Below are 26,242 nucleotides of genomic sequence, written 5' to 3' on the forward strand. Positions count from 1 at the left end.
AGACTCAAGAGCTATAAAAGTCCATCTTATTGTCCAAATCCCCCATTTTACAGATGAGGAAGCTGAAGTCCATCTAACTTTTGTTCAATGACTTTTCCAAGGTAACAAAGGAGTTCAGTTTTGTCCCACTCTCCATGACCCCATTTGGGATTTTCTTGACAAAGGCATTGGAGTGGTTTGCCGTTTCCTTTTCTAGCTCATTTTACAGATGAGGAAACTGAAGCAAACGGTTAAGTGACTTGCTCAGGGTCACAAAGGTAGTAAGCATCTGAGCTGGATCTGAACTCAGGTGCTCCTGACTCCAGGACTCTATCTACTGCGCCACCTAGCTGCTGCAATACAGATACACAGGTAGGAAGCAGAAAAGTCAGGATTCAAACCCAAGTCCTCAGACTCTAGGCATATTTCGCTTATACTATCCTACTTCTAAGGAACATATTCTGGGATGGGAGAGAGAACATTCCCGGGGCAAAGAGACTCCTTGCTCACCTCTCAAGGAATAAGGATAGAAATAGGGCGTCAATCAAGTCAAAATTATCTCCTTAATTCGTCTTCTGACTCAGGAGAGTGTCCAGAAGGAGGGATGGTCCCCACTTGGACCTGGGCTTTCATCTCTTCCCATCACCCACTCTCCTCCCCCTGGCAGCCAGTCCCCACCACCCAGCCCCTTCTTCCCAGCAGATAGTACTCTCCTTGGAGAGAGATGCAGGTCACAGTAAGAAAGAAAGCTGGGCATGGAGGGGGAAGCCCTTCAATGACATCTTGGCTCTAGGGCTTAGCACCAGTGAGACCTTAAACAAGTCACATTCCCCCATGGCCTCAGCTTCCTGATTTTTAGGTTGGATCAGATGACTTTGGGGATCTTTTCCAGCTCAGGATCCATGACACTGTGGAGCAGTGGAGTTGTCTGGAAGTTTGCGCTTCACCAGATTACAGGCATTAGAGGTGGAAAGGTTCTCAGAGTCCATCCGGTCCAATCCCTAAATAGTAAAAATGAGGAAACTGAGGCCTGAGCAGGGGAAGAGGTTTCCCCAAGGACCTACAGGTGAATGGAGGGGGTGAGACAGGAAGGACGGGTCAGCAGGAGAGGTCTTTGGGGAGAAGTAGGAGGGAAGGGAGAGAAAGAAAAGTACTCCAGCCGCCTCTCCCTTGCCCCATCCAACTAATGCTTTCCTTCCCCAACATTTCTCCTTAGCCTAGATTCACGGTGTCTTCTCTGCCTAAAATTTTATTTATTCTACAGTGGGTATTAGTTTCAGCAGCTACCGTGATGGTACCATTTTGCCAGTGTTCCAATGGGGAAGCAGGTAACCCAGTGGATAGTGCTCTGGGCCAAGTCAGGAAGATCTGAGTTCAAATCTGGCCTCAGACACTTACTTGTTTGCCTCAGTTTCTTCATCTGTAAAATGAGCTGGAGAAGGAAATGGCAAACCACTCCAGTATCTCTGCCAAGAAAACCCCAAATGGGGTCATGGAGAATCAGACACAACTCGACAACAGCAATGACCACTGGAGAAATGCATGGTCATATGCCCCAGGATAGAGAATCAGAGACACTGTTAGAACATTAGCCCCTTGAGGACAGGGGTGATATTGCTTTTGTTTCAGTTTCCCCATTGGATAGCACAATGCCAGGTACAGGGTGAGCACTTAACAAAGGACTGTTGAGATCAGCTTAGCCACCCACTTTTTCTGGGGCAGCATTGGGTGGAACTAGGTGGGGTAGGCAACCCCCAGGACTGCTGCAGGCAAGGAAGTTGTGGTGCAGACTTGGGGCAGGTACATTGGGTCTGGGAGCCACCTGTGGACCTTTGGGCAAGAAGAGCTTAAAAGCAGCTTTTAGGAGGGTGGCAGAAGACTGCCAGGGTGCCAGGGAAACTCCTTGCTGGGACTCACTTGTTTTTTTCTTCAGCCGCTGTCTCTCCTGGATGTATTTGAATATCTTTTTATTAAAGAGATTTTATTAAAGAGACCCCTGGGGCTCCGAGCGACCCACCTAACCTGATGTGGAACCATGATTTGGAGGCTACCCATTGCCCAGAAGGGGCAACTGAGGCCCAGAGAGGGAAACTGAGTTGCCCGAAGTCACCCAGCTAATAAGCTTTGGAGATAGGACACAAACTGGGTATCCTAACTCCCATTCCAGGGTGTTTTTTCCTTACTATGCTGTCTAGAATGCTTTCTCTCTCCTTCAATTTCTCCTTACTTCAAACCCAGGTCTCCTGGCTACCAGTCCAGGCATCTTTCCAATGGAATTCGGCTGCTGCTTTTTTACATTAAACTGTAAGCATCTTGAGGGCAAGGACTGTCTTTTTTCTCTTTTTGTATCCCCAGTCCCTAGTACAATGCCTGGCACATAGTAGGTGCTTAATAAATGTTTATTTGTTGGTTGAATAGACTCTTAAACCTCTAGCAAGGCAGTATGCTCTAAGGGAAAGAGCCCTAGGTGTGGAGAAGACTTGGGTTTGAATCCTGCCTTTGCCCCTTTTTATCTGTGTGACCTTGAGAAAGTCTCTCCCCTTCTCTCTGAGCCTCAGTTGCCCAAACTCTTAAAATGAAAGTTTCATTCGATTGTCCAGTTCTAAATGCTACAATGACTCCCAAGTGCCCGCAGGACTGTGGTAACTGGGTCCACAGCCATGCCAGCAGGGGCCTTACAATTGATGTGGCTGGCCCCTTCTTTCTGCAGATGGAAAGTGAGCTCTTGAGAGAGCAAGTTGATCCAAGCCTAAGGAAGGCCAGTGTGCTGACATCCCGGGCCTGCAAGGACATGACAAGCCTGGGCCTTTATTCCTTTCTTTCCTTGAAGTCAGAGGGCCCGGCTTTGAATCCCTGTACTCCTAAGTGACTGTGTGACCTAGACCAAGCAGGGATTTCCCAGGGCTGGGGATTCCTTATCTGTAAACCAAAGGGATTGGATCAGATGGTCACTAAGGTCACATACTCGCCCTCTCTCTGTTTCAGGGCTCTGTGTCTTGGTCCTTCTGGAAACTGCCTTCACCCAGAACCCCAAAGGTGAGTGTGCTGGGAGCTGCCCATTCACAGCTGGAGACTGACAGAAGCCCAGCCAGGGAAGAGAGAGGCCTGATATGGGGAGCAGGGTGGAAAGAGAGGCTGCCTCTACAACCAAATGAGCCCCACTCAAGCCCCTTGAGCTATATGCCCCCTCCAATGCCATCATCCTGACTCGAGATCCAATCCCACTCCGTCACTGCTCCTGAGCAAGCCAAGGACTGTTTCCTGATCTGTAAAATGAAGCTGACAATACTTGTGCCATGGGCCTCACAGAGTTGTAAGGAAAGCACCTGATAAGCTTTAGGGTGCGGTGGAAATGTGTTATCTTTTCAAAAATCATTATTAGCCTCACTACTTCTTCCTCACCCCAATGAAATGATGAGAAATAACAAGCTATTGCTGGCCTCCTTCTCTTATCTGCCAGGTTCACAGGCTGGCCAGTTAGCTGAGCTCCTAAGCTGGGGGCTCCCCGATCCCCTCACCCCCAACCAGGTGCAGACATGAAGCTAACAGAATATAACAAGGGCTATTCCCGTGGGAACGGCAGATGTCAGTTTTCTCATCTGTAAAATGGGGGTAACTAATCCCCATGATTCCTACCTTACAGGAATGCTGTGGCAGATATACTTTATAAACCTTAAAGCATTGTAGAAATCAGAGTTGTGACTGTCAGCTTTATTCCTCTGGCTAGATTCTCGATGTCGTCGTCGGTGTCCCCAGCATGCTGCTTGTATCAACGAGACCCACTGCACCTGTGAGGATGGATTTGCTTTTTCAAGTGGGGAGATATACTTCAATGACCCTCTGGAGATCTGTGACGGTAAAGAGGCCTCTCCCACATCAGTCCAAGAGTTGGGAACAAGGGAGCAGCTGAGTAAGGGGGAGTGGGGTGCAAGGCACCCTACCAAGCGGCTACTTTTGTAAGAGAAGGGAAGTGGAGGAGGCAGGGGACAGAGGGAGAAGGAAAGAGGAGAAGCAGCAGCAGAAGGGTGGCCTGCTGGTGATGGGCTCAGGATGCTGGTGGACCTCAGTGGCAGCTGGGAACCTGTGAGACCCTAGGATCTCATACTGTTGGCCCGCTAACTTCTGTGGTCACCTGAGTCATATCAGTGCCTCAGTTTTCCCATTCAGCAAATGGGCACTATGCATGGTGATTGAAGAGATAACTCCAACAGATCTGTGATGTCCTCAGTTTGGACATTCCCTTCAGTAAAGCAGCTCCCAACTCTTCCAGGCCTTCCCACCTTGAAGACTCTCTTGTCCAAGTCCTGTTGTTGAGTCTGACACACACGAACTTTTGGTTCTCCCCAAGGTCCCTGAGGCCTCCCTCACTTTCTTCTCTAATGGAGGAGACTGAATGTTCACCTGTCAGCTTTTGACACTTACTAGCTGTGTGACCTTGGACAAATCACTTTAGCTCTGTTTGCCTCCGTTTACTCAACTGTAAAATGAGGTCATGATAGCACCTACCTCAAAGGGTTGTTGTAAGGATCAAGCGAGATAATATTTGTAAAAGTACCTGGCATGTAGTAGGTGCTGTATAAATGCTTCTTTCCCTCCCCTACCACCACCACCATGCAACTATCCATTTTTCTGTATCTGATACACATTTGATATTCTTCAGAGATTCTTATGTTCATGTCTTTCAATGAAACCACAACACTGGTAGAATATTAGCTTATAAAATATGGACTTCTGTTCAAGGGAAAAGACTGAGATCCTTAAAGGAGCCTTACAGTTTCTTGAAGGCAATCCAGTCTGCTCTCCCCATTCTGTTTAATTCTAAACCTGACTCATTGTCTATTTGTAGTGTCTGTCCCAGAGATAACATACTGATAGGCAAGCTCTACAAGTTGTCCATGTAACTGTAGGTCATAATCAGGGCAATAGACATGCTTCATCCATTTGGTCTTTCCTGTGTGGATGGTCAGGCCAAATTCTTTTGAGTGGTTATGGATTGGGGAAAGAATGCCATAGACTCTGCCTTCAAAGAGCTGACTAGAAAGGATAGGACACAAATAATTAGGACACTGTGATAGGGCTCCTCCCCTTCAAAAGGTCAAAAATGGTGTATGGCCAAATTTGAACAGGGAGAGAGATGCCTTTGAACTGGGAGAAGGTGGAGGGAATCAGGAATTCCAGTGGAATAACATAAACTCTTTGGGGATAGGGGGATTGTTCTTGTTTTGTACTCAGTGCCTGGTATACATTAGGCATTCAGTTAGTGTTTGTTGAATTGAACAAGAAGGGAAGAGGAAACAGTGTGCTCTGGGCAGGAGGTACAGTCTGGGTAAATGCACGGAGACCAGAAATGACAGGGTTTCCCAAATGTGGCTCATGGCAGAATGTTATTCCTACTCTAAAAAAACTAACTCTTTTAAATTTTTAGGCTACAACCATTAATACTCTTAGAGCACTAAGACCTTGAGTGATTTTCCCAGGATTGCAGAGTCAACCTGTGTCAGGGGCAGGACTTGAACCTGGGTCTTCTGGCTCCAAGGCCAACTCTCTCTGTCCACTACGATATCTTGGCCTCTCTAAGAGCACTCAGGAAGCATTTAAAACTCAAAGAAAATGAAGCCCAAAGAGCTTGTGCTTGAGGTAGCTAGTGGGTGCAGTGAAGAGAGCATTGGGCCCCAAGTCAGAAAGCTCTGAGTTCAAATCCAACAGTAGATGCTGCATGACCCTGGGCAAATCACTTCACCTCTGCCTCCCTCAGTTTCATAAACAGTAAAATGGGGATAATAACAGCACCTAATGCCCAGGTTGTTGTGAAGATCAAGTGACATAGTGTTTGTAAAGTGCTTTATAAACCCTAAAGTGCTATCTGAATGCTAGCTACAGTTATAATTTTTATCCATAGGCAGGCGCTAAGTAGCTGCCGAAGAAAGTCCTGTCATTCCTGGGAGGCTGGGGGGTCCAATGGGAAGAGCATTGGCTCTGGAGTCAGAGGAGGGAGAATCAAATCCCATCTTTGATACTTACTGGCTGTGTGAACCTGGACAAGTCACTTCCCCACTATGGGCTTCCCTTTCTTTATCTGTAAAACGAGGAGGTCAGGATGGTCCCTTCAGCTATGAACCTGTCACCCCATATTCTGGATCAAATTCCTGTTGCCTGATTTTAACTGGGCCTTCCCTGCCAGACAATAATCCTTTTGTTCTCTCTTTCTTTACTTTCTTTTTTCTTCCTTTCTTTCTTCTTTTTTTTCTTTCTTCTCTCTGTCTCTCTGTGTCTCTCTGTCTCTCTCTCTCTCTGTCTCTCTCTCTCTCTCTCTCTCATTCTCAGCAGGTTGGAAGTACAACAGCCACTCCTGGGCCCAATTCCACTATTGATTTATTGGCAAGGGAGTTTTCTCCTGTTCTATTCCCAACTTGGGCCATTTTTCCTACCCTTAGGCAGCCTGGCAGCCCTCTTCTCCAAGGAGCTCACTATATTGATGCCAAACTTAGCATAGACACTCAGTTGACTTTAACCCTCCTGTAGCTCAGAACTCCACAGCTCAAGAGATCCACCTCAGCCTCCCTCTCAGGTAGCAGGGTTATAGGGCATCCTGACTGGCTAATCCTTTTATTTGTCCACAATTTCATCTTTCTAATACTTAGCTTCTAACTCTCTAATGTGACAGTTCAAAACCTTACCTTCTCTCCTTGAAAGTCTCGTAGCCATGACCTCCTGACCCTTGGGGTCTCAGCAGAGGACCTGGCCTCCTACTCTACTGAGAAGGTCAAGGCTGCCCTTCCAGAGCTCCTTCACCTCCTGGACACCATACCTCTCACACCCATCCTCTTCTCCTGTTCCTCTGTTTCCGGGGAAGGGATGGCTCTTTTCCTTGCCCAGGCCAGCCCCTTTACTTGTGCCCCACCCCATTTCCTCCCCTCTCCTCTCTCCAGGAGCTGGCCCTGGAGACCATGACCTGACCCTCCCCCTCCAAATCATCAGCCTCTCCTTGGCCTTCGGCTCCTCAGGTCTCCCCCAATCTCAGAAATCCCTCTCTTGGCTTCCTCCAGTTACCCTCCTCTATCTTTTCTCCCTTTTACTCTCAGAGGCCTGAGAAGAGTTGTCTGGACTTACATGCTGGAAGGAGGCTCCCAGAGAGAATTCAGAGATGAGGCTTGGCACTGCCCCTGAGCCCACCCCCTTCCACTGCCTTCCTGATCTTTTCTTTTCTTCCATTTTCTTTTTTTAAGCAATAAGCATTTCTTTCCTCTTCCACCTTCTTAGAAAAGAAAAAGAAAGCCCCTGTAACAAATAGTGTACTGTAGTCAGATGAAACAAATTGCCACATTGGCCATGTGCTAATATGTATAACCCATTTCTTTTTTTTTCCTTCTCTCCTTATGTTGCAGATGTTAATGAATGTGTGCCACCCATTCACATCAGTTGTGGTGCCCATGCAGACTGTGTCAATACAGAGGGAAGTTACTACTGCACCTGCATCCCTGGATATGCACTTCCTTCTGGGGAGAAGAGGTTCCCAAATGACACCATGAACGACTGTCAAAGTACAAACCTCTCCTGCATTCTTTGGCTAGCTGGGGAATCCATGAAGGGCTCTTTGTGCTGAGCTGAGAGCAGAGAAGCCCCTCCCTGCATGGGCCACCCCTGGCCATTGCCCTTTGCCTCCTCATATGGGCTCCCTCTGACCTTCCCCAGGCCCCTGCCTAACTCAGGCTCTCTCTGTTCAGTTCCCTTGGGATTGGGAGGGAACTAAATCCTGGGAACTCTCCCCTTCTTCCTTCTCTGTCCATTCCAGCTCAGGCCCCCCAGGAAACCACATCCAAGTGCTGTGGCCAGATCTTGGCCCAGGGCTGGAGGTTCAAATCTCTTTCCAAGCTACAACCCAGAAGAAGGAATTGAGGCCACAGGAGCCTGACCTGCCTGGCAATGGTGCCTTGTGGGACACAATGTTTAGGAGACAGAGGAAGAAGGGATATTTTAAAGGGAACTAGACAGTTAATTCTCTCTCCCAATGACCTGCTAACTGTGCTCTCAGAGAGGTGTCTGAGGCACTGAGGGACTGGATGCCTTGGAGACTCATGGAGCCATTCTGTGTCTGAGGGGAAACTTGAACCCACATCTTCTTACTCTGAACCTAGCTCTCTCTCCACTAGGCAACACTCCCTCTCCTATCCAATAGCCTTTGCTTCCCTCTGCCCCCATTACATGGGCCATTCCTTTTCTTTTCTTGTGACCTCGCTTTTTCTCCACACCCCCATCTGCTCCATTCTGGGCAGGACACCCTCTGGGCTCAGCCTCACAGAGGCCAACAGGGGCCTGCAGCCTGAGGGGAGGAGGGATCATCAGAATGAATGGCACCATTTCCACAGCACTTCAGGTTTACAAAGCCCTCCCTGCTCTCTGATTTTACCTCCCATTTACACTGCATGTGTCTTGTCTGGACATGGCTGTTTGCATGTTGTCTTCCCCAATAGAATGTAAGTGCCTCTTCCAGTTCAGAGACTGAGTCATTTTCTCTCTTTGTACTCCCAGTGTGCCTAGCATAGTGCCAGGCACATAGTAAGTGCTCCATAAATGTTGGTGGGCTGACTGACTAAGGGAGATAGTGGGCACAGTGGATGGAGCATTGGACACAGAGTCAGAAAGATCTGAGTTCACATCCAACAGCAGATGCTTCATGACCCTGGGGAAGTCACTTAACCTCTGCCTCCCTCAATTCCATAAACTGCACACTGGAGACAATAACAGCACCTAAATCCAAGGCTGTTGTGGAGATCAAGTGAGATACTGTTTGTGAAGAGCTTCTAAACCCTAAAGCACTATCTAAATTCTAACTATAATTATAATGATTATCCATAAGCAGGTGCGAAGTAGCTGCTGAAGAAAGTGCTGCTATCCCTGGGAGGCTGAGGGGACACATGGGAAGAGCATTGGCTCTGGAGGCAGAGGAGGGAGAATCAAATGCCATCTTTAATGCTTACTGACTGTGTGAACCTGGACAAGTCACTTCTGCACTATGGGCTTCCCTTTCTTTATCTGTAAAAGGAGGAGGTCAGAATGGTCTCTCCAGCTCTAAACCTGTGATCCCATATCCTGGATCAAATTCCTGTTGTCTGATTTTAACTGGTCCTTCCCTGCTAGACAATAATCTTTTTCTTCTTCCTCTCTTTTTGTTCTTTCTTTTTCTTCCTCCTCCTCCTCCTCCTTTTCTTCTTCTTCTTCTTCTTCTTCTTCTTCTTCTTCTTCTTCTTCTTCTTCTTCTTTCTCTCTCTCTCTTTCTATCTCTCTCTCTCTCTCTCTCTCTCTCTCTCTCTCTCTCTCTCTCTCTCTCTCTCTCTCTCTCTCTCTCTCTCTCTCTCTCCCTTCCTTGGTCTTCCAGTCTGACCAGGCTGGAAGTGCAGCATCCACTCCTGGCTCTAATCTCACTATAGATATATTAGCATGGGAGTTTTCTTCTGTTCCATTTCTAACCTGGGCCAGTTTTCCCATCCTTAGGCAGCCTTGCAGCACTCCCCTCCTAGGAACTCACTATATTGGTGCCAAATTTAGCATAGACACTCAGTTGACTTTAACCCTTCTAAAACTCAGAACTCCAGAGCTCAAGGGATCCACCTCAGCCTCCCTCTCAGGGAGCAGAGATTATAAGAGCATCTCACCTGGTTAATCCTTTTATTTGTCCACTTACTTCTAAAGCATAAAAATTTCCAATGTGACAGTTCAAAACCTTGCTCTGACTCCATAAAATTCTCTTGCCCATGACCCCCTTCCCCTTTGGGTCTCAGCAGAGGACCTGGCCTCCTACTCTACTGAAAAGATCAAGGCTGCCCTTCCAGAGCTCCCTCACCTCCTGGATATACTTCCCAGACCATCTTCTTGTCCTGTTCCTCTGTTTCTGGGAAAGAAATGGCTCTTTTCCTTGCCCAGGCTGGCCCCTTTACTTGTGCCCTCCATCTCATCTGCTGTCTTCTCTCCAGGAGCTGGTCCTGGAGACCATGACCTGACCCTCCCCCTCCAAATCATCAGCCTCTCCTTGACCATCAGCTCCTCAGATCTCCCCCATCCTCAGAAATCCCTCTATTGGCCTCCTCCAGTTACCCTCCTCTATCTTTTCTCCCATTTACTGTCAGAGGCCTGAGAAGAGTTGTCTGGACTTACATGCTGGGAGGAGGCTCCCAGAGAGAATTCAGAGATGAGGCTTGGCACTGTCCCTGAGCCCACCCCGTTCTACTGCCTTCCTGATCTTTTCTTCCCTTTTCTTTTTTCAATTAATTTCTTTCCTCCTTCTCCCAGCCCCTTGGAACAAATAGCATACTATAGTCAAAGAAAAAAATTCTCACATTGGTCATAGGCTAATATATGTGATTCATTTCTTTTTTTCTTTTCTTTTGTTGCAGATATTAATGAATGTGCACCATCCATTAATATCTCTTGTGGTCAGAATGCAAACTGTGTTAATACAGAGGGAAGTTACCACTGCATCTGTAAGCCTGGATATGTGCTTCCTTCTGGGGAGAAGACATTCCCAAATGCCACCATGAACAACTGTCAAGGTACAAACCTCCCCTGCAATCTTTGGCTAGCCTGGGAGTCAGTGAAGGGCAATTTGTGCAGAACTGAGAGCAGACAAGCCCCTCCCTGCATGGGCCACCTCTGGCCAGTGCCCTTTGCCTCCTCATATGGGCCCCCTCTGACCTTCCCCAAGCCCCTCCCTGACTCTCTCTGTCTGGTGCCCTGAGCTCCTCACTACAGGGGCTGCCTCTAAATCTGGGGAACTCTCCCCTTCTCCCTATTCTGTCCATCCTAGCTCAGGTCCCCTCAGGAAACCTCATCCAAGTGCTGTGGCCAGACCTTGGCTCAGGGCTGGAAGGTTCAAATCTCTTTCCAAGCTACAACCCAGAAGAAGGAACTGAGGCCACAGGAGCCTGACCTGCCTGGCAATGCTGCCTCATGGGAACCAATATTTAGGAGTCAGAGGGAGGAGGGATAGTTTGGAGAGAACCAGACAGAGATTTCTCTCTCCCAGTGCCCTGCTAACTGTACTCTCAGAGAGGTGTCTGAGGCGCTGAGGGCCTGGGGGGCTTGGAGACTCATGGAGCCAGGTTGCGTCTGAAGGAAAACCTGAACCTGGATCTTCTTAACTCTGAGCCTGGATCTCTCTCCACTAAGCCACATTCCCTCTCTTATCCACTAGCCTTTACTTAGGTTGCTCAATGGCTTCTATAGGAGTATACAAGTATTGTATGGATCATCCACATTTCAAAAACCTAGGACAAAACTCCTGTCATTCCAACAAAGTTACACTGTGTGTGGTGGAAGGAGGGGGGGCGGTGAACTCTAAGTATGTACCAACTAAATGTACCAAGGACTCTTCTGACCAGAGCATCATCTGTTAGTTTCCTCAACTGTAATTTGGAGATAAAAAATCTTTGTGCTTCCTACTTCACAGGACTGTAGTAAACATGCTTGGTAAACCACAAAGCGTAAGAATTGTTACTGTCCTTTTTGTTCCTCTCACTACATTCTCAACGTCATCATCAGTGTCCCCAGTATGTGGAGGGATGCAATCTAAAATAAATGTAGCACCAGCACTGGGTTCATTCTCCAGACCTACAATCAAACGAGCTGAACCAATCCCCAAAGCTGAGCTGCTTCACCTCCCCATGGGATTCTAAGATACCCAGAGTAGTTGTGGGATGGTTTCTCTAAACTATGCCTCACAAGACTCCAAAAGCGTGCTTCACCCGATGAGTGTCAATTGATATCAGTCAGCTAGACTTATCCAGAAGCAAATATTTGCCAAAGTGGTACAGTAAGAATAGTTATCACAAAACATCTCTCCCCCAAACCCATTACAGGTTTCCCACAAATGCATATACACACAGTTCAAGAAAAAATCTGCTCAAGTTCAAAGGGCTCATGTGGTAAAGGGATATTTCTCTGTTCCTGGTTGTTGATCTCTCCCAATCATGGAGCCCTTATGAAATTCACCTTTGGAATACTGTAGCTTTCTGCCGGGCTCCTCATAGAGTCCTTTTCCTCAACTGCTTTTCCTCAGCATGACCACTTTGTCCCCAGTTCTCAATGCAGAGACTGCCATCAGCCATTCTGAGGATGCTACTAGGTAAGATGGTGATGGAAAGTCCCAAACTTTCTGGACCTTTCAAGGTTCACAGGTCTTTCTCTGGTCACACTGAGGCAAAGAGGGAAGGAGGCAAAGGTTCCTGGCCAGGTGGAAAAGAGGAAGAGAGTGAAGAGATTCATTCCTCATCTGAGCAAAGCCCATGAGAACAGACCAAAGGATAAGTCTAAGCTTGTGTGCCCAGACGTAGACTTTTATCTTTCCTTCCCTTCCAAAATCTCTCTTTGCTTCATCCCAGTCTCAAATGCCAGGAGTAAGACTGGAGAGGGCTAACTGCTCCCCTGAAACCCCAGCATGGTGCTTCCATGGTCAGACCAGGAAGAGTTGGTGCCAAATGCTGACACTGCCCCATATTTTCTCCATTTGCTTGGAGGATCAATATTGTCAAATTATGAATTTGCAGTTCCTCTCCTGATTCTGTTCCTCATGCCCCACCCCACAGTGAAGTTTGAATTAGTGTCAATTTAATGGCTCACTTACAATTACCAGTGATTAAATTTTTTTCAATAAATTGTTTAATCATTAAAAGGATCAACTGGCAACAAAAGATAATGTAGACAAATTTGATTACATGAAATTGAAGTCCTTTAGCACTAATAAAAGCAACATAACTAGGATAAGTTTGGGAAGAAATGCATATGATATGTTTGATATGATATGATATGATACCCAAGATTTATAGTAAGTTAGCCCCAAGCATGGAAGAATAAGAGTCATTCCCAAATGGCTGAGTACAAAAAAGAGACCATCATTTGACCTTGTCTTCAATGTTGGCTTTGAATCTGCCATCCATTATATTAACTATCCTTTGCAGCTCTCAATCACCTGAAAAAAATGCCTTCATTTGAGTCTTTGATAAAAAGATTGAGGTGAAGAGATCAGCCCATGGACAGCAAAGGGAAGTTCAGCTCTGAGTCACAGAATCATGAACTCACCCTATCAATGATCAAGAATTGAAGGAGAACTCAGAGGTCATATGATCCAACCCTTTCACTTTACAGACGTGGAAACTGAGGCCCAGAGACCTTAAATTAGTTGTCCAAAGATAGTAAGTAGGAGAACATACCTAGGTTCTCTGTATCCAGAGCCAGCTCTATTTGCACGTTAGCTTTCAAATAAGATCTCCCCCTTGTTTAAGGGGGAAATTGAAGAGCCTGAGCCTGTGACCTTGGCATAAGAGGCACTGAGTTATTTGGCCTCAAACCTCTCAGAGGCCCTGTACTGTACTATTGTGTTTAGTTGTGCAGACTATATTTTAGGAAAGACGTAAACGTGAGGAGTCAACATGGAAAAGTAGATAGACTACTGGATTTGAAGTCACTAAACTTGTATTCCAACCCCAACTCTGATACTTACTACCTATATCAACTTGGATACATTATCTATTTTGGGGGGGGGGGAGGACTCAGTTTCCTCATCTGCTAAGTCAAAAAGTTGGGCTAAACAATCTCTAAGTTGTCATCCAATTCTAAGTCTTTGATTTTCTGGATCCTACAGGCCATATCTGAACAAGGGCTACCTGTACAACATATCCAATAAATGACCACCAGGAATGGTCATTCAATCTTTGTGTAAAGATCTTTAATGAAAGGCAACCTACTACCTCCCAAGGTGTGGTAGGAGCAATAACCCCTACCAATCTGGTTGGAAATCATGTGATCAGCCCCCATTATGTAGTTTGAAATTCACTATGCATAGCTAAGCTTTCTTAAGTAAATGAAATGATTTTTCAGACTTGACTCATCCAGGGGATTAAAATATGAACTGCTGATATAACTTCTCAGAGGCTTAAGGCTTAAAAGCCCAATGCACATGCAGTCAGTGATCATCATTCATCAGCACTGCTCCTCCAAAGAAGGAGCTTGGTAGTTTGGTTTTCTTCTTTTTGTAATCTAATTTATCAACAATTTGCCTCTTTTTAGTTTTTTTCCTAAAACCAGCTCTTAGTTTTATTCATTAGTTCAATGGTATTTTTGCTTTCAATTTTATTAATCCCTCCTTTGATTTTCAGGATTTCTATTTTAGTGTTTAATTGAGGATCTAAATTTGTTGTTTCTTTAGCTGCATGCCCAATTCATTAATCTGTTCTTTCTCTCTTTTACTAATGTAAATGTTTAGAGATGTAAATTTTTCTAAGTATTGCTTTGGCTGAATTCCACAAACTTTGGTATGTTGTCTCAATGTTGTCATATCTTTATGAAATTATTGATTGCTTCTTTTATTTGTTCTTTGACACACTCATTCTTTAGGATTAGATTAATTTTCCAATTAATTTTTAATCTGTCCTTTGTGAGTTGCATTTCAATAGAGATTTTCAAGCAGGGAATAGACAACTATTTGTCAGGAAAGTCATAGAAGGGACACTAATTCAGAAATGGGCTCAGATTAGATGTCATCTGAGGTCTCTTAAAACTCTGAGAATTTCTGTGACCCTATAAGAAGAAAATGAGTGATAGTTGAGTCACTTTCTCTCTCTGTTTTCTCAACTATAAGCAATAGTATGTGAACTGTCTGCCTCACAAGATGCTGTAGGATTAATCAAGAGAAAGGATATAAAAATTACTTCATAGTGTAAATTGTCAAACAAGACATAATTGATAATTATTGCTCTGAGACAAAGCCCACCTCCTATACCCAGAGCACATGTCATCCTCACAGCCCCATGGAAGTGAGAGGGAAAACTTAGACCACAAGCACTGCTGGGAGGAGTCTTGTTTCTTGGTCATGGAGAAGTTAGAGGATAAGGAGAGGCTTTCCAGGGGTCAGCTGGTAGAGGAAAATTTCAAGCTGGTTTTGGAGACAAAAACATCATCTCGTTCCCCAAATGGCCCTGATCTTTCTGGTTTTGAGACTCCAGATATGAATGAGTATATTTCTGGGCTACACACCAACACCCCAAGCAACCACGAAACCCCAAGATCCAGAAGCACCCTACTAATGAAGGCCAAACAGTATGATCTTAAATCAACCTGAGACAATCCTTGGGGGATTAGCAGAAGGCCTGCATTTAACACATATCTTCCTAATGGTCCTGCCTTACCTGTCTCTCTTGTAGAAGTCTTCTTTCCTATAATGCCCCGGAACCCTGGAGGCAGCAGCAAGGTGAGTTGTGGCTGAATATGAGTAAGATGGAGTCAAACAGCAGTGAGACAGGAAGCAAGTAAAAGTAGTTGAGGTCATAGAGAGGAAAGAGGGAGTCAGATAAAGAGAGAAATAAATGGGATCAAGTAAAACTGAGACAGATCATTGATTCAGAGCCAGAAGAAGCATCAGAAATCATCTAGTTCAACCTGCTTATTTGACTAACAAAGAAACTGTAGCCCAAGGAGGTGACATGAGTCACCCTAGATCACATAGATAGTAAGTGTCAGAAGCAGGATTTGAACCAAGGTCCTCTGACTCCAGCTATGCTATTCTTTCCACCATACCATGCTGCCTCTCTTGAGATAGATTCAGAAAGAGGAGAGATGCTGGTCAGCTAGAGGTGAGATGAGGGCAGGGTGTAAAGATACAGAATTAAGTAAAAAAGATAAATGGGATGACAGAGAAGAGAAATGGAATCCTAGAAAGATGAGATGGGCTCAAGGAGAAAGTGGGAATCAGGCAAAGATGGCTTGAGGTCAGAAACAGGAAAGTCAAGGTCCCAAGATGGAGGAGCCCAGTCAAGTAAAGAGTCAAGTAAAATGTCCCAGACATCTACATCTAATGATGGCTGACAATTATGGAGTATTTTAAGGTCCCTAAGGTGCTATACATACATTATCTCATTTCAGCTACACAACAACCCTGTAAGGCATATGGTATGATATCCATTCTACAATTAAAGAAAAGGCTCAGAAATGTTACTTGACATTGTCTAGTCACAAAGTCATTGAGTATCATTGGTAGGATTTGAACTCAATCTTCCTGATTCTAAAGCCAGCACTCCTACTCTAGCATCCTTCCTCCTAGCCTAGTCCAGGTCCCAGAGCAGTGCCTTGGACAGGTGTTCTAATCTTATGAGATTATTCATTTTTTCTTAACAGCTGGAGAATCTTTCTTTCTGCCTTGAATCACTAATCACCACCCATGACTCTTGGCCTGCTGAGAAGAAGAGAACAATTGGGACCAACGTGACAAAACTATTACAGGACCTAGAACAGGCTGCACTGGAGGTTGCTCTCAGTTCTTCTGAGATCCAGGTGGCACAGAACAACTCTGTTCTGGGTGAGCTAATATGGCAGGGGCCATTATAACAAAAAGTGGCTGTGTCTTCAGGATCACAACAACCACTGGGTTCAGGCCCCTCAATGAAACAGCAAATAATCCAGCAGAAAAGCCAATTAATCAGGTTGTTACAGTGAATGTATAAATGCAGTGACCCACATGCAGAATAGTGGGTCTTGGCGAATGTCTGTCAAACACATAATAGGTGTTTAATAAATCTTTGTTGATTCATTGGTTGGACAGGCTTTTAAGATAGACTATGGTTGAATGGGTTTTGAGCAAGGGTAGCTGACTTTCAGGACTGCACTTCCTTCCAGTAAAAGTTTTCTCCAGCTCATACCATATAACAAAATTACCTCCATTCCATTGCTCAACCCCTCCATGATGAATGCCTTCCTTCATGGCAGTATCTCTCCCTACCTGCCTCTTCTTACTCCATCTGCCTCACCTAGTGCTGGGAGTGAGGATCAGAAATCAGGTAGCATTCATAGCCAAACTGTATGGGGTCAGGCTGGGCTAGGTGACCAGCTGTCTCTTTTCACGAAGAAGGAGCAAATAAATTCACCTTTCTTTAACTTAATCTTCCCCAGGGGCTAGAATTCCTAGTCACAGCTCTACTGGGACCAGCCTAGCTGAATTTAGCCAGGATCATCATGTCTGATCAAGTGATAAAAATTTCAACCATCTAGCTTTTGTAGAAGACCTTCAATGAGAGGGAATCCACTGCTTCCTGAGACATCCCTTTACGTTTCTGGATAGTTCTTCTAGGAAGGTTTTCTTGATATCAAGCCAATGCAAAACTTCTACCCATTTATTGCTCCTGGTTCCAAACAGTATGAGTCTACTCCCTCCACCTGAGAGCTTTGACAGTGTAGAATCAAAGTAAGGACTTAATCTATTGAAAAATGCTGAGACGGTGCTAGGCTAGCCCTTGAGTAAAATGCTGACCTTTAATGATGATTGACCATCTACAAGGACACTAACCAAAGCACAACAAAGCTGCATATCTGATGTGGATCCCTGAGACTCACACAATCTACATTAAAATGACGAGGAAATTATGCCATTCAGGCATTCCTGCCATTGGCCCAGATAACTGAATCCTTCCCCTGAGTGCCAGTGGTCCCAAAAGAAGACAGAATTGACTGTCATTTCATATAATGTCCTGGGGATCAGATATAGCTCATTCAAGGAAATGGGTGAGGATGCTTCAAATCGTGGTGGCTTCTTGGCTGAGAAGCAAGCAAGGCAGGTGGGCTCATTTGTTTCATTGTTGTTCCCAGCTTTTGAAACACGTGTTATCAACAACTGCTCCCAGGAAAATGGAAACATTAGACTGGAAGCTCAGAATAACTCAGTGGAAATTTCCTGCATGGACATCATCCACTCAGATATTCAAGGTACACTCACTTTATGGACTATGTACTCACCCAGAACAGGCTGGAATGCCACACAATCCTTCCATGTCAGAGAATCCCCAAGTATTTGACTTAGAAGGAGCCTTGGGGGCTATCTCAACCAACTTGTATCTATCTAAACAAAAATCCCTTCTGCCATAGACCTCAATGGCAAATAATCATCAGGGGTCTGTTTGGGGGAACAATGGGAGAAGCTACTTCCCTGGCCACCCCTTACTGCTTTGGGAGAGCATTAGTTGTGAGCAAGGTCTTCCTTACTTCAAGGACAAATTGTCCTCTTGGCAAATACCATTACAAATACCATCAGCCTAATCATTTTTTTGCATATTTTACTAGATTGCTGAAAGCCAAATTATTGTTCTGTTGCTGTCCTGATCTATAATTTCATCAGTGTTGGAAACTCACAGTGTGTAGATTCCATCCACCAATGCAAATTGGTAACTCCTCAGGAACTAGAGTGCTGAAAGGTTAGGTGACTTGCCCATGGTCAATGTACAGGGTTTTCCTGAAGTCTGGACACATAGACAAAAATGCATATTTTCAAGAAATGGAATGAATGAAATTTTCAAGAACATTTTATTTAATTGGAATATTAACAAGTAACATCTTCAATATGATTTCCATCATTTGTGATGCAAAGGTTGATGCACTTTGCAAGATTCACATGAACTTGATGCAATAACTCCACATTGCTGTTAATTTTCTTATGTGTCCAGACTTTAGGGACACCCTGTAGAAGGAGGGGCTTCTGAGGAAACTTTGATAACTTTTAATTTGTCATTTAGTAGTTTTCAGTAGTTTCTGACTCTTCTTTTTTTAACTTTATATCATTTTTATTTAATATTTTAGTTTTCAACACTGATTTCCACAATATTTTGAGTTACAAATTTTCTCCCCATTTCTACCCTCCCCCCTTTTCAAAAGTGCTTGTTCTTGATTACCTCCTCACCCTATCTGCCCTCCTTTCTATCATTCACCCTTTTCTATCCCCTTCCCCTTACTTTCCTGTGGAGTAAGATACCCAATTGAGCGTGTATGTTATTCCCTCCTCAAGTCAATTCCAATGAGAGCAAGATTCACTCATTCCCCCTCACCTGTCCCCTCTTCCCTTCCTACAGAACTACTTTTTCTTGCCACTTTCATGTGAAATAATTTACCCCATTCTATCTCTCCCTTTCCCCCTCTCTCAATATATTGCTCTCTCTCCCCTCAATTTTATTTTATTTTTTAGATACCATCCCTTCATATTCAACTCACCCTGTGTAGCCAGAATGGCCTTTGTTTTCTTTGAATGACTCAGCTTACCTCATTGAGCCTCTGGACACTGTGGCTTGCTCTTCCGGGGCAGGAAGCCCAAAGAGCATTCCAGGCAGCAGACAACTTCCTGTGTGATGAGTCATGGGGCTGGCTGAGGGGAGGTGTTAACGGCTATGCTAGGGGGAGGGGCCAAGTCAAGAACCAATCGGCCCTGGTCGTTCAGGCGGTGCTTGATGATGTCAAAAACTCTATAAGAGGGGAGAGGACAGCTTGAAGATCCTCTCTTTTCCTTTTCCGGTTGGAGCCAGCGACAGTTACAGCGACAGTTACAGCTACAGTTGGAGCCAGAGGCAGTTACAGAGGCAGTTACGACAGTTACGTCAGTTACAGCCACAGCCACAGACACAGCTGAAGCGGGAGCTGCCAGTAGCAGAGCTGACCTACGGGAGAAAGCTGAACAAAGACTTCAGGCCAGTGGGTAATCTTATTACCATAGAGGGGGAAACATGATTTTGCTTTACGCAATCATGCTTCTCTGTAGCCTCCTGGTTACTCTTTCAAGGCGTACTTATTGGGCCTGGAAGCTTTTGATCAATATATCAAAATGGGGTTGCTGGTTCATGGGTTGGTTACTGTGGAGCCTAAATAAATGTTTTGATTCTTCTGCCTTCTACTTTGAGAGTTTCTTATATCCGGCGGTTCCGAACGTTTCAGACATGTTTATGATCCTCTTTGAGATTATAAACTCTGCCCTCCTAATACATTTGGCGACCAGGATGGGATCGCTAGGTATAAGATCTCTATTTAGAAGCAGAACAATTCCAGAGGAAGAGATGAATATCCCAGGATGGGAGGATCCATTTTATTCCTCCCTAGCAAAAGAATTGGCTAAAAAAGCTGGACCCTGTGAAAACTGGGAACCAAGGCTACGGAGAGGAGATCCTAGGGATTTGGAAAAGTGTTTACGAGAAGTTGGGATTCAGTCAGGGGCATCACTATCTAGGCAAAGCTGGATAGTGTTATCAGCCTACCGGCTAGTATACGAAAGATTGAGATTAAGTGAAAGACATGGGGGCACTCCTACCCCACAGGAAGAAGAGGAATCTCAGATAGCAGGAGACCAAACTGACTCAAATGAGAACTTTTCTATTAATGTGGCTAAGAGCAACAGGAGACCAAAAAAGCCCAGAGTGCATTTCAACCCAGCCCAGAAAAAGCCTGACTGCCTGCTTCGTCCTAGCCATGGTGGCAGAGGAAGTGAGTGGGGAGAGAATGAGACAAAGTTAGGGGCTGAGGCACAAAACACTACTGGGGTTCAGGATGTGCCTCACATAGAGAATAGGAGATGGTTAAATGATCAGACAAGGGCTCGACCCATACAAAGGAGGAAGACAGAAACCCGAGGTGAAGATTCAGTTACAAGGGAAATTCAGGAAGATTTCTCACCGCAAGAGGTCACAGATATTTTGAGTAGATTCAGCCAAAGAATAGGAGAACCATTGATATCTTGGATGGTAAGACTCAGTGATCAAGGGGCCAGTGGAATATCAGTAGATGGGACAGACTGCATGAGATTCATAGGTATCAGCCATGATCCTCTAGTTCAACAAGCTTTTAGGGAACATCATCAGCAAGGAGATGGTGATAGCAGGACTACTCTGTTGGCATTAGCCGCTGTGGGATGCAATAAGAGATATGATACTGATTCTATGTGGCCCACTGAGCACAGACCCTGGTATTCACTTAGAGATTGTATCATGAGACTAAAGGAGGAGGTAATGAAGACTGCCATTATGATAGGAACTGCAGACAAATATTACAATGATCCAATGGGACTGCCTCATAGGAATTTAATAATTAGGACAGCTCCCCCTGCTTATAAACAACTAATTTTGAATTTATTACTTGGAGAAGTAGGGAGCCGTCTTACAACAGTGATAAATAAGATTTTACAGTTATATGACTTAGGTGACTGGGGAAGGGATAGATCTCCTCGAGAGAGAAGAGTGAATAACCAGCAAACTTGGCGCCAAAGGAGAGTAACAAGGAAAGAAATGTTTACTGCTTTATTGAGAGCAGGGGTAGGTTTTGAAATGATAGATGGAATTCCAACCAATGAATTATATAGAATGTACAGAGATAAAGGCCTTGATAACAGGAGAGATAGGGAAATCAGAACTGCTCCTGCAAATGCTACAGATGTTGAACCTTCATACCCAAGTGAATCACATGAAAGGGAATACTAGGGAACAGGCCGAGCCCCAGTCCAAATTAAGGAAATACACAGGCTGGATTGTAGACCTCACATTAACTTGACCATATATTGGAAAAATGGGTCAAGTACGGTAACTGAGGCATTAATAGATACTGGGGCCGAGGCCACCCTTATTTATGGAAATCCAGACAAGTTCAGCCATGGAACTCCTATTACCATCACAGGACTAGGAGGGACTGAAATATCAGCCAGGCAAGTTAAATTAATGATGAAAATTGGACAGTTGCCCAAGAAAGAATATAGTGTGGTTATTGTGCCTATTCCCGAATACATCATTGGAATAGACATATTGAAGGGTATGACCTTAAATTTACCCGAAGGGAAATACCAATTTGCTGTGAGGAAAATAGGCATTAATGCAGTCTTAGTGGGGAAAATCAAGATGGATCCAATCACTTTGCCCGAACCTTCTAAAATAATTACTTTGAGGCAATATCGTGTGCCAGGTGGGCAAGATGAAATTGCCAACACTATAAGAGAATGTGTTGAGGCAGGAGTGTTAGTCCCTACAACTACTCAATGGAACAACCCTGTCTGGCCAGTCCGAAAGTCAGATGGAACATGGAGGATGACAGTAGATTATAGACAGCTGAACAAAGTGACTCCTCCCTTGTATGCTGCTGTTCCAGACACGGTTACTTTAATAGAGAGAATACAAAAACGTGAAGGGACTTGGTATGCAGTTATTGATTTGGCCAATGCCTTCTTTACAATCCCAATAGACCCCAAGCAATGGAATCAGTTTGCTTTTACTTGGCAAGGCCGACAGTATACATTTACACGCCTGCCGCAAGGATATATTCATAGCCCAACTATTTGCCACAGGATTGTAGCTGAACATTTGGATGAATTAAAGTTACCTGGTGTACAGCTTACACATTACATAGATGACATCATGATACAGGGAAAGAATATAAAGGAGGTGGAGGAGAGTTTAGCATTATTAATTGACCATATGAAAAGCAAAGGATGGGAAATCAACCCCGCAAAGGTTCAAGGGCCAGCTCAAACTGTAAAATTCTTGGGGATACAGTGGAATAGAGGACTGCGAGAAATTCTCCCACAAGCTCGACAAAAAATCCAGGATTTTCCCACCCCTACCAATAAGAAAGAGGCCCAAAAGTTCATAGGGCTGTTTGGTTATTGGAGACACCACATCCCACATTTGGGACAGATTTTAAAACCCTTGTATAAAGTCACCAGAAAGAAATATGAATTTGACTGGGGACTTGAACAAAGTAGAGCTTTTGAGGAAGCAAAGGCTGCTATTCAATTAGCTCTAGACTTATGGCCTATGCAAAATGGGCCAGTGGAGTTACAAGTGACTGTACAAGATGACTATGCAAATTGGAGTCTGTGGCAAAAACAACAAAGCCGAAGTGTACCTTTAGGCTTTTGGTCAAGGAAACTGCCCTCATCTGGAGTGCAATATACACCTTTTGAGAAGCAGCTGTTAGCTGCATATTGGGCTTTAGTAGAAACTGAGCAACTAACTCTGGGTCATGAAGTGGTAGTAAGGCCTGGAATTCCAATTATGACTTGGGTAATGAGTACCCCAGCTTCTCACAGAATTGGACATGCACAAGAGGCAAGCATAATCAAATGGAAGTGGTATATTCAGAATAGGTCCAGAGCAGGCAAAAATGGAGTTTCTGCTCTACATGAATCTGTGGCGAACATTGATACTGAGAGCAATGAAAAGCCCCTTGAATCTAAGCAACAGATGGTACCATCCTTAGTGAAATGGAATAATGGATATGACGGACTAAATGAAGAACAGAAGAAACATGCTTGGTTTACTGATGGGACAGCAAAATATTTAGGACAGAAGAGACATTGGAAAGCAGTAGCCTATAACCCCTGTACAAGGAGAACTCTGGAAAGTTCTGGGATAGGTGGAAGTAGCCAATATGCTGAACTGATGGCAGTGCATCAGGCCATCAGAGCAGAGAAAGGAGGACAATGTCATATATTTACTGACTCGTGGGCGGTAGCTAATGGATTAGCTACGTGGATGCCTATATGGAGGAATCAGAATTGGGAGATTCATGGCAAACAAGTTTGGGGTAAAGAGTTATGGGAAAATATATGGGACATGTCTTTGGTTACAGATCTGTCAGTTTTTCATGTTGATGCTCATGCAACCCTGACCACACCAGAACGTGAGTACAATGCACATGCGGATCGACTAGCAAAGATTGCTACTGAATGTATTGTCCCTACTCCGACTCCAACTGATGACCCAGCCTTAGCAAGATGGGTCCACCAGACTGCTGGCCATTTAGGGGTCCAGGCCACCCATCGATGGGCACAGGATCGAGGTATCAGTATTTCTCATGCGTTGTTAAAACAAATAACAGAGGAGTGTTGTATATGCCAATTAGAAAAAGAACGAACTCTTCCTAGGATAGTTACTGGAGAAATAGCAAGGGGAAAAGTTCCAGCCCAAATTTGGCAGATAGATTATATTGGCCCACTACCCCAGGATAAAGGATGTAAATATGTATGTACGTGTGTTGACACCTATTCAGGTGTACTAGTGGCTTGTCCTTATAAAGACGCAACTCAGAAAAACACCTGTAAAACTCTAGATATTGTAAGTTTATATTATGGAACCCCAATGCAGATTCAAAGTGACAATGGGTCACATTTCAAGGGCAAAGAAGTGAAAAGATATTGTGTGTTGAATAATATAGAATGGATATATCATATTCCATATTACCCACAAGCATCTGGGCTAATTGAAAGAATGAATGGATTGTTGAAAGAACAGCTGAGAAAATTAAGCTCAAATAATTCATATCGACATTGGAAGGATAATTTGTCTATTGCCTTACGTAATTTGAATAATAGGCCCTTAGGGGGGAGTACACCTCTAGCCAGAATGATGACCCCAAATCTGCAGATCAGAGAACAGCAAACATGTGAGATCCAAAACATTGAATTTTGGACTGTGAGGGAAGATGTCCCACTACCAAGTCCAGGAACACCTGGTTCAGCAGGATATGATTTACATTGTATAGAGAATTTTAGGTTAAATAGGAAAGAGATAAGAAAAACCCCTACTGGAGTATGTATGAGAATCCCCAAGAATCATCTTGGACGGATATTACCTAAACCAGGATTAGCGGCTCAAGGAATACATGTATTGGCTGGAGTGATAGATTCTAATTATCAAAAAGAAATTGTTGTGACACTCCAGAATATGGGTAAAAATCCTGTACAATTTTGTAGAAATGATAGGATGGTTCAAGTCATTATTATCCCCTGTGAAAAAATACCCTTTGTGAAAACTGACCCTCCTCCCAAAATAACTACTAGAGGGGCAAAAGGGTCTTGCTCCATTGATAGAATAAAGTCAGGAGCTAAGGTATGGGTAAAACGGAAGCCAGATGATATTCCAAAGGCTGCAGAAGTTATAGCCCATGGGAAGGACAACACTGTAACAGTTGTCTATTCAGGGGAAAATAATTACCAAATCGTACCCCTGAACCATATATTTTACCGTGAATAGGTTATAATAATAGATTCACAGACTCCACAGGTATGGCTGATGCTGGTAAATGCCATAAGCCACTTGAAAAGAAACATTTCCCACCTGAGTTTGGCTCTGATGTTGGATCTTTGCATAACTAAAATCTCAACCAAACTTGAGATGATTTTATTTGAAGAATTATAGTCCATACTTGTCTATTCTTTTTGTCCTTTGTTTTGGCTAACCTTGTTGCTAGTTTTGTTTCCTTCAGGCTTAAGCACCCTGCACTTTCCGGTGACTGCCTAAGCATGTAGCATTCTTGGAATTCCTGCCAGCTCGTTAAAGAAATGACCTCTGGAATGGGACTTTTTGGGGGCAGGGCCATCTCTACATCCAATTTCAGCATGAAGAAGCTATGGAAAATGAGACCTTCACCCCTCACCCCAAGATTTTGAGCCCCAATCGTTCAAGGGGGGTGGAAATGATGATAGTGTTCTGTTTACTTATTTTGTGTTATCCTTGCTGTGTTGTTTTATTGTTATGATATTATTGATCCTATGTAATGGATACAAGGATTTAGGGGTGGACATTTGAATTATTAATAATTATTTTGGGGATGATTGATTGAAGAGATTATCTTGCTGGGACCTAGGGGTGGATCACATTTGAATCGTAAACCAATATTTAGGAATGTCACCAAATGATATGTTTTGCTTTATAATGAATGATATGTTTTAGTTTCCTTTGTAATTGGATCACAATGTATGTTCTAGGATACATGGCTGATTAGATTATGTATCCTATAACAAGGGGTGGAGTGTAGCCAGAATGGCCTTTGTTTTCTTTGAATGACTCAGCTTACCTCATTGAGCCTCTGGACACTGTGGCTTGCTCTTCCGGGGCAGGAAGCCCAAAGAGCATTCCAGGCAGCAGACAACTTCCTGTGTGATGAGTCATGGGGCTGGCTGAGGGGAGGTGTTAACGGCTATGCTAGGGGGAGGGGCCAAGTCAAGAACCAATCGGCCCTGGTCGTTCAGGCGGTGCTTGATGATGTCAAAAAACTCTATAAGAGGGGAGAGGACAGCTTGAAGATCCTCTCTCTTCCTTTTCCGGTTGGAGCCAGCGACAGTTACAACGACAGTTACAGAGGCAGTTACGACAGTTACGTCAGTTACAGCCACAGCCACAGACACAGCTGAAGCAGGAGCTGCCAGTAGCAGAGCTAACCTACGGGAGAAAGCTGAACAAAGACTTCAGGCCATTACAGCGACAGTTACAGCTACAGTTGGAGCCAGAGGCAGTTACAGAGGCAGTTACGTCAGTTACAGTTACAGACACAGCCACAGCTGAAGCAGGAGCTGCCAGTAGCAGAGCTGACCTACGGGAGAAAGCTGAACAAAGACTTCAGGCCAGTGGGTAATCTTATTACCATAGAGGGGGAAACATGATTTTGCTTTACGCAATCATGCTTCTCTGTAGCCTCCTGGTTACTCTTT

The 26,242-nt window shown here is 44.5% G+C and overlaps 1 protein-coding gene across 1 annotated transcript in view; it reads left to right on the top strand.

Annotated features, from left to right (window-relative positions):
* The first annotated feature begins 2,970 nt into the window (after positions 1–2,970).
* Positions 2,971–26,242, top strand: part of ADGRE3 (adhesion G protein-coupled receptor E3) — a 58,529-nt gene continuing 35,257 nt past the window's right edge. The window contains exons 1-6 of the mRNA XM_036740128.1: positions 2,971–3,015; positions 3,707–3,835; positions 7,365–7,520; positions 10,371–10,567; positions 16,141–16,321; positions 17,605–17,721. Of these exons, the coding sequence (XP_036596023.1) occupies positions 7,505–7,520; positions 10,371–10,567; positions 16,141–16,321; positions 17,605–17,721 (511 nt within the window). The 5' untranslated portion in view covers positions 2,971–3,015; positions 3,707–3,835; positions 7,365–7,504. The remainder of the gene's footprint in view (positions 3,016–3,706; positions 3,836–7,364; positions 7,521–10,370; positions 10,568–16,140; positions 16,322–17,604; positions 17,722–26,242) is intronic.

Source organism: Trichosurus vulpecula, chromosome 1 (genome assembly GCF_011100635.1).
Source record: "Trichosurus vulpecula isolate mTriVul1 chromosome 1, mTriVul1.pri, whole genome shotgun sequence".
Taxonomy (NCBI): Eukaryota; Metazoa; Chordata; class Mammalia; order Diprotodontia; family Phalangeridae; genus Trichosurus; species Trichosurus vulpecula.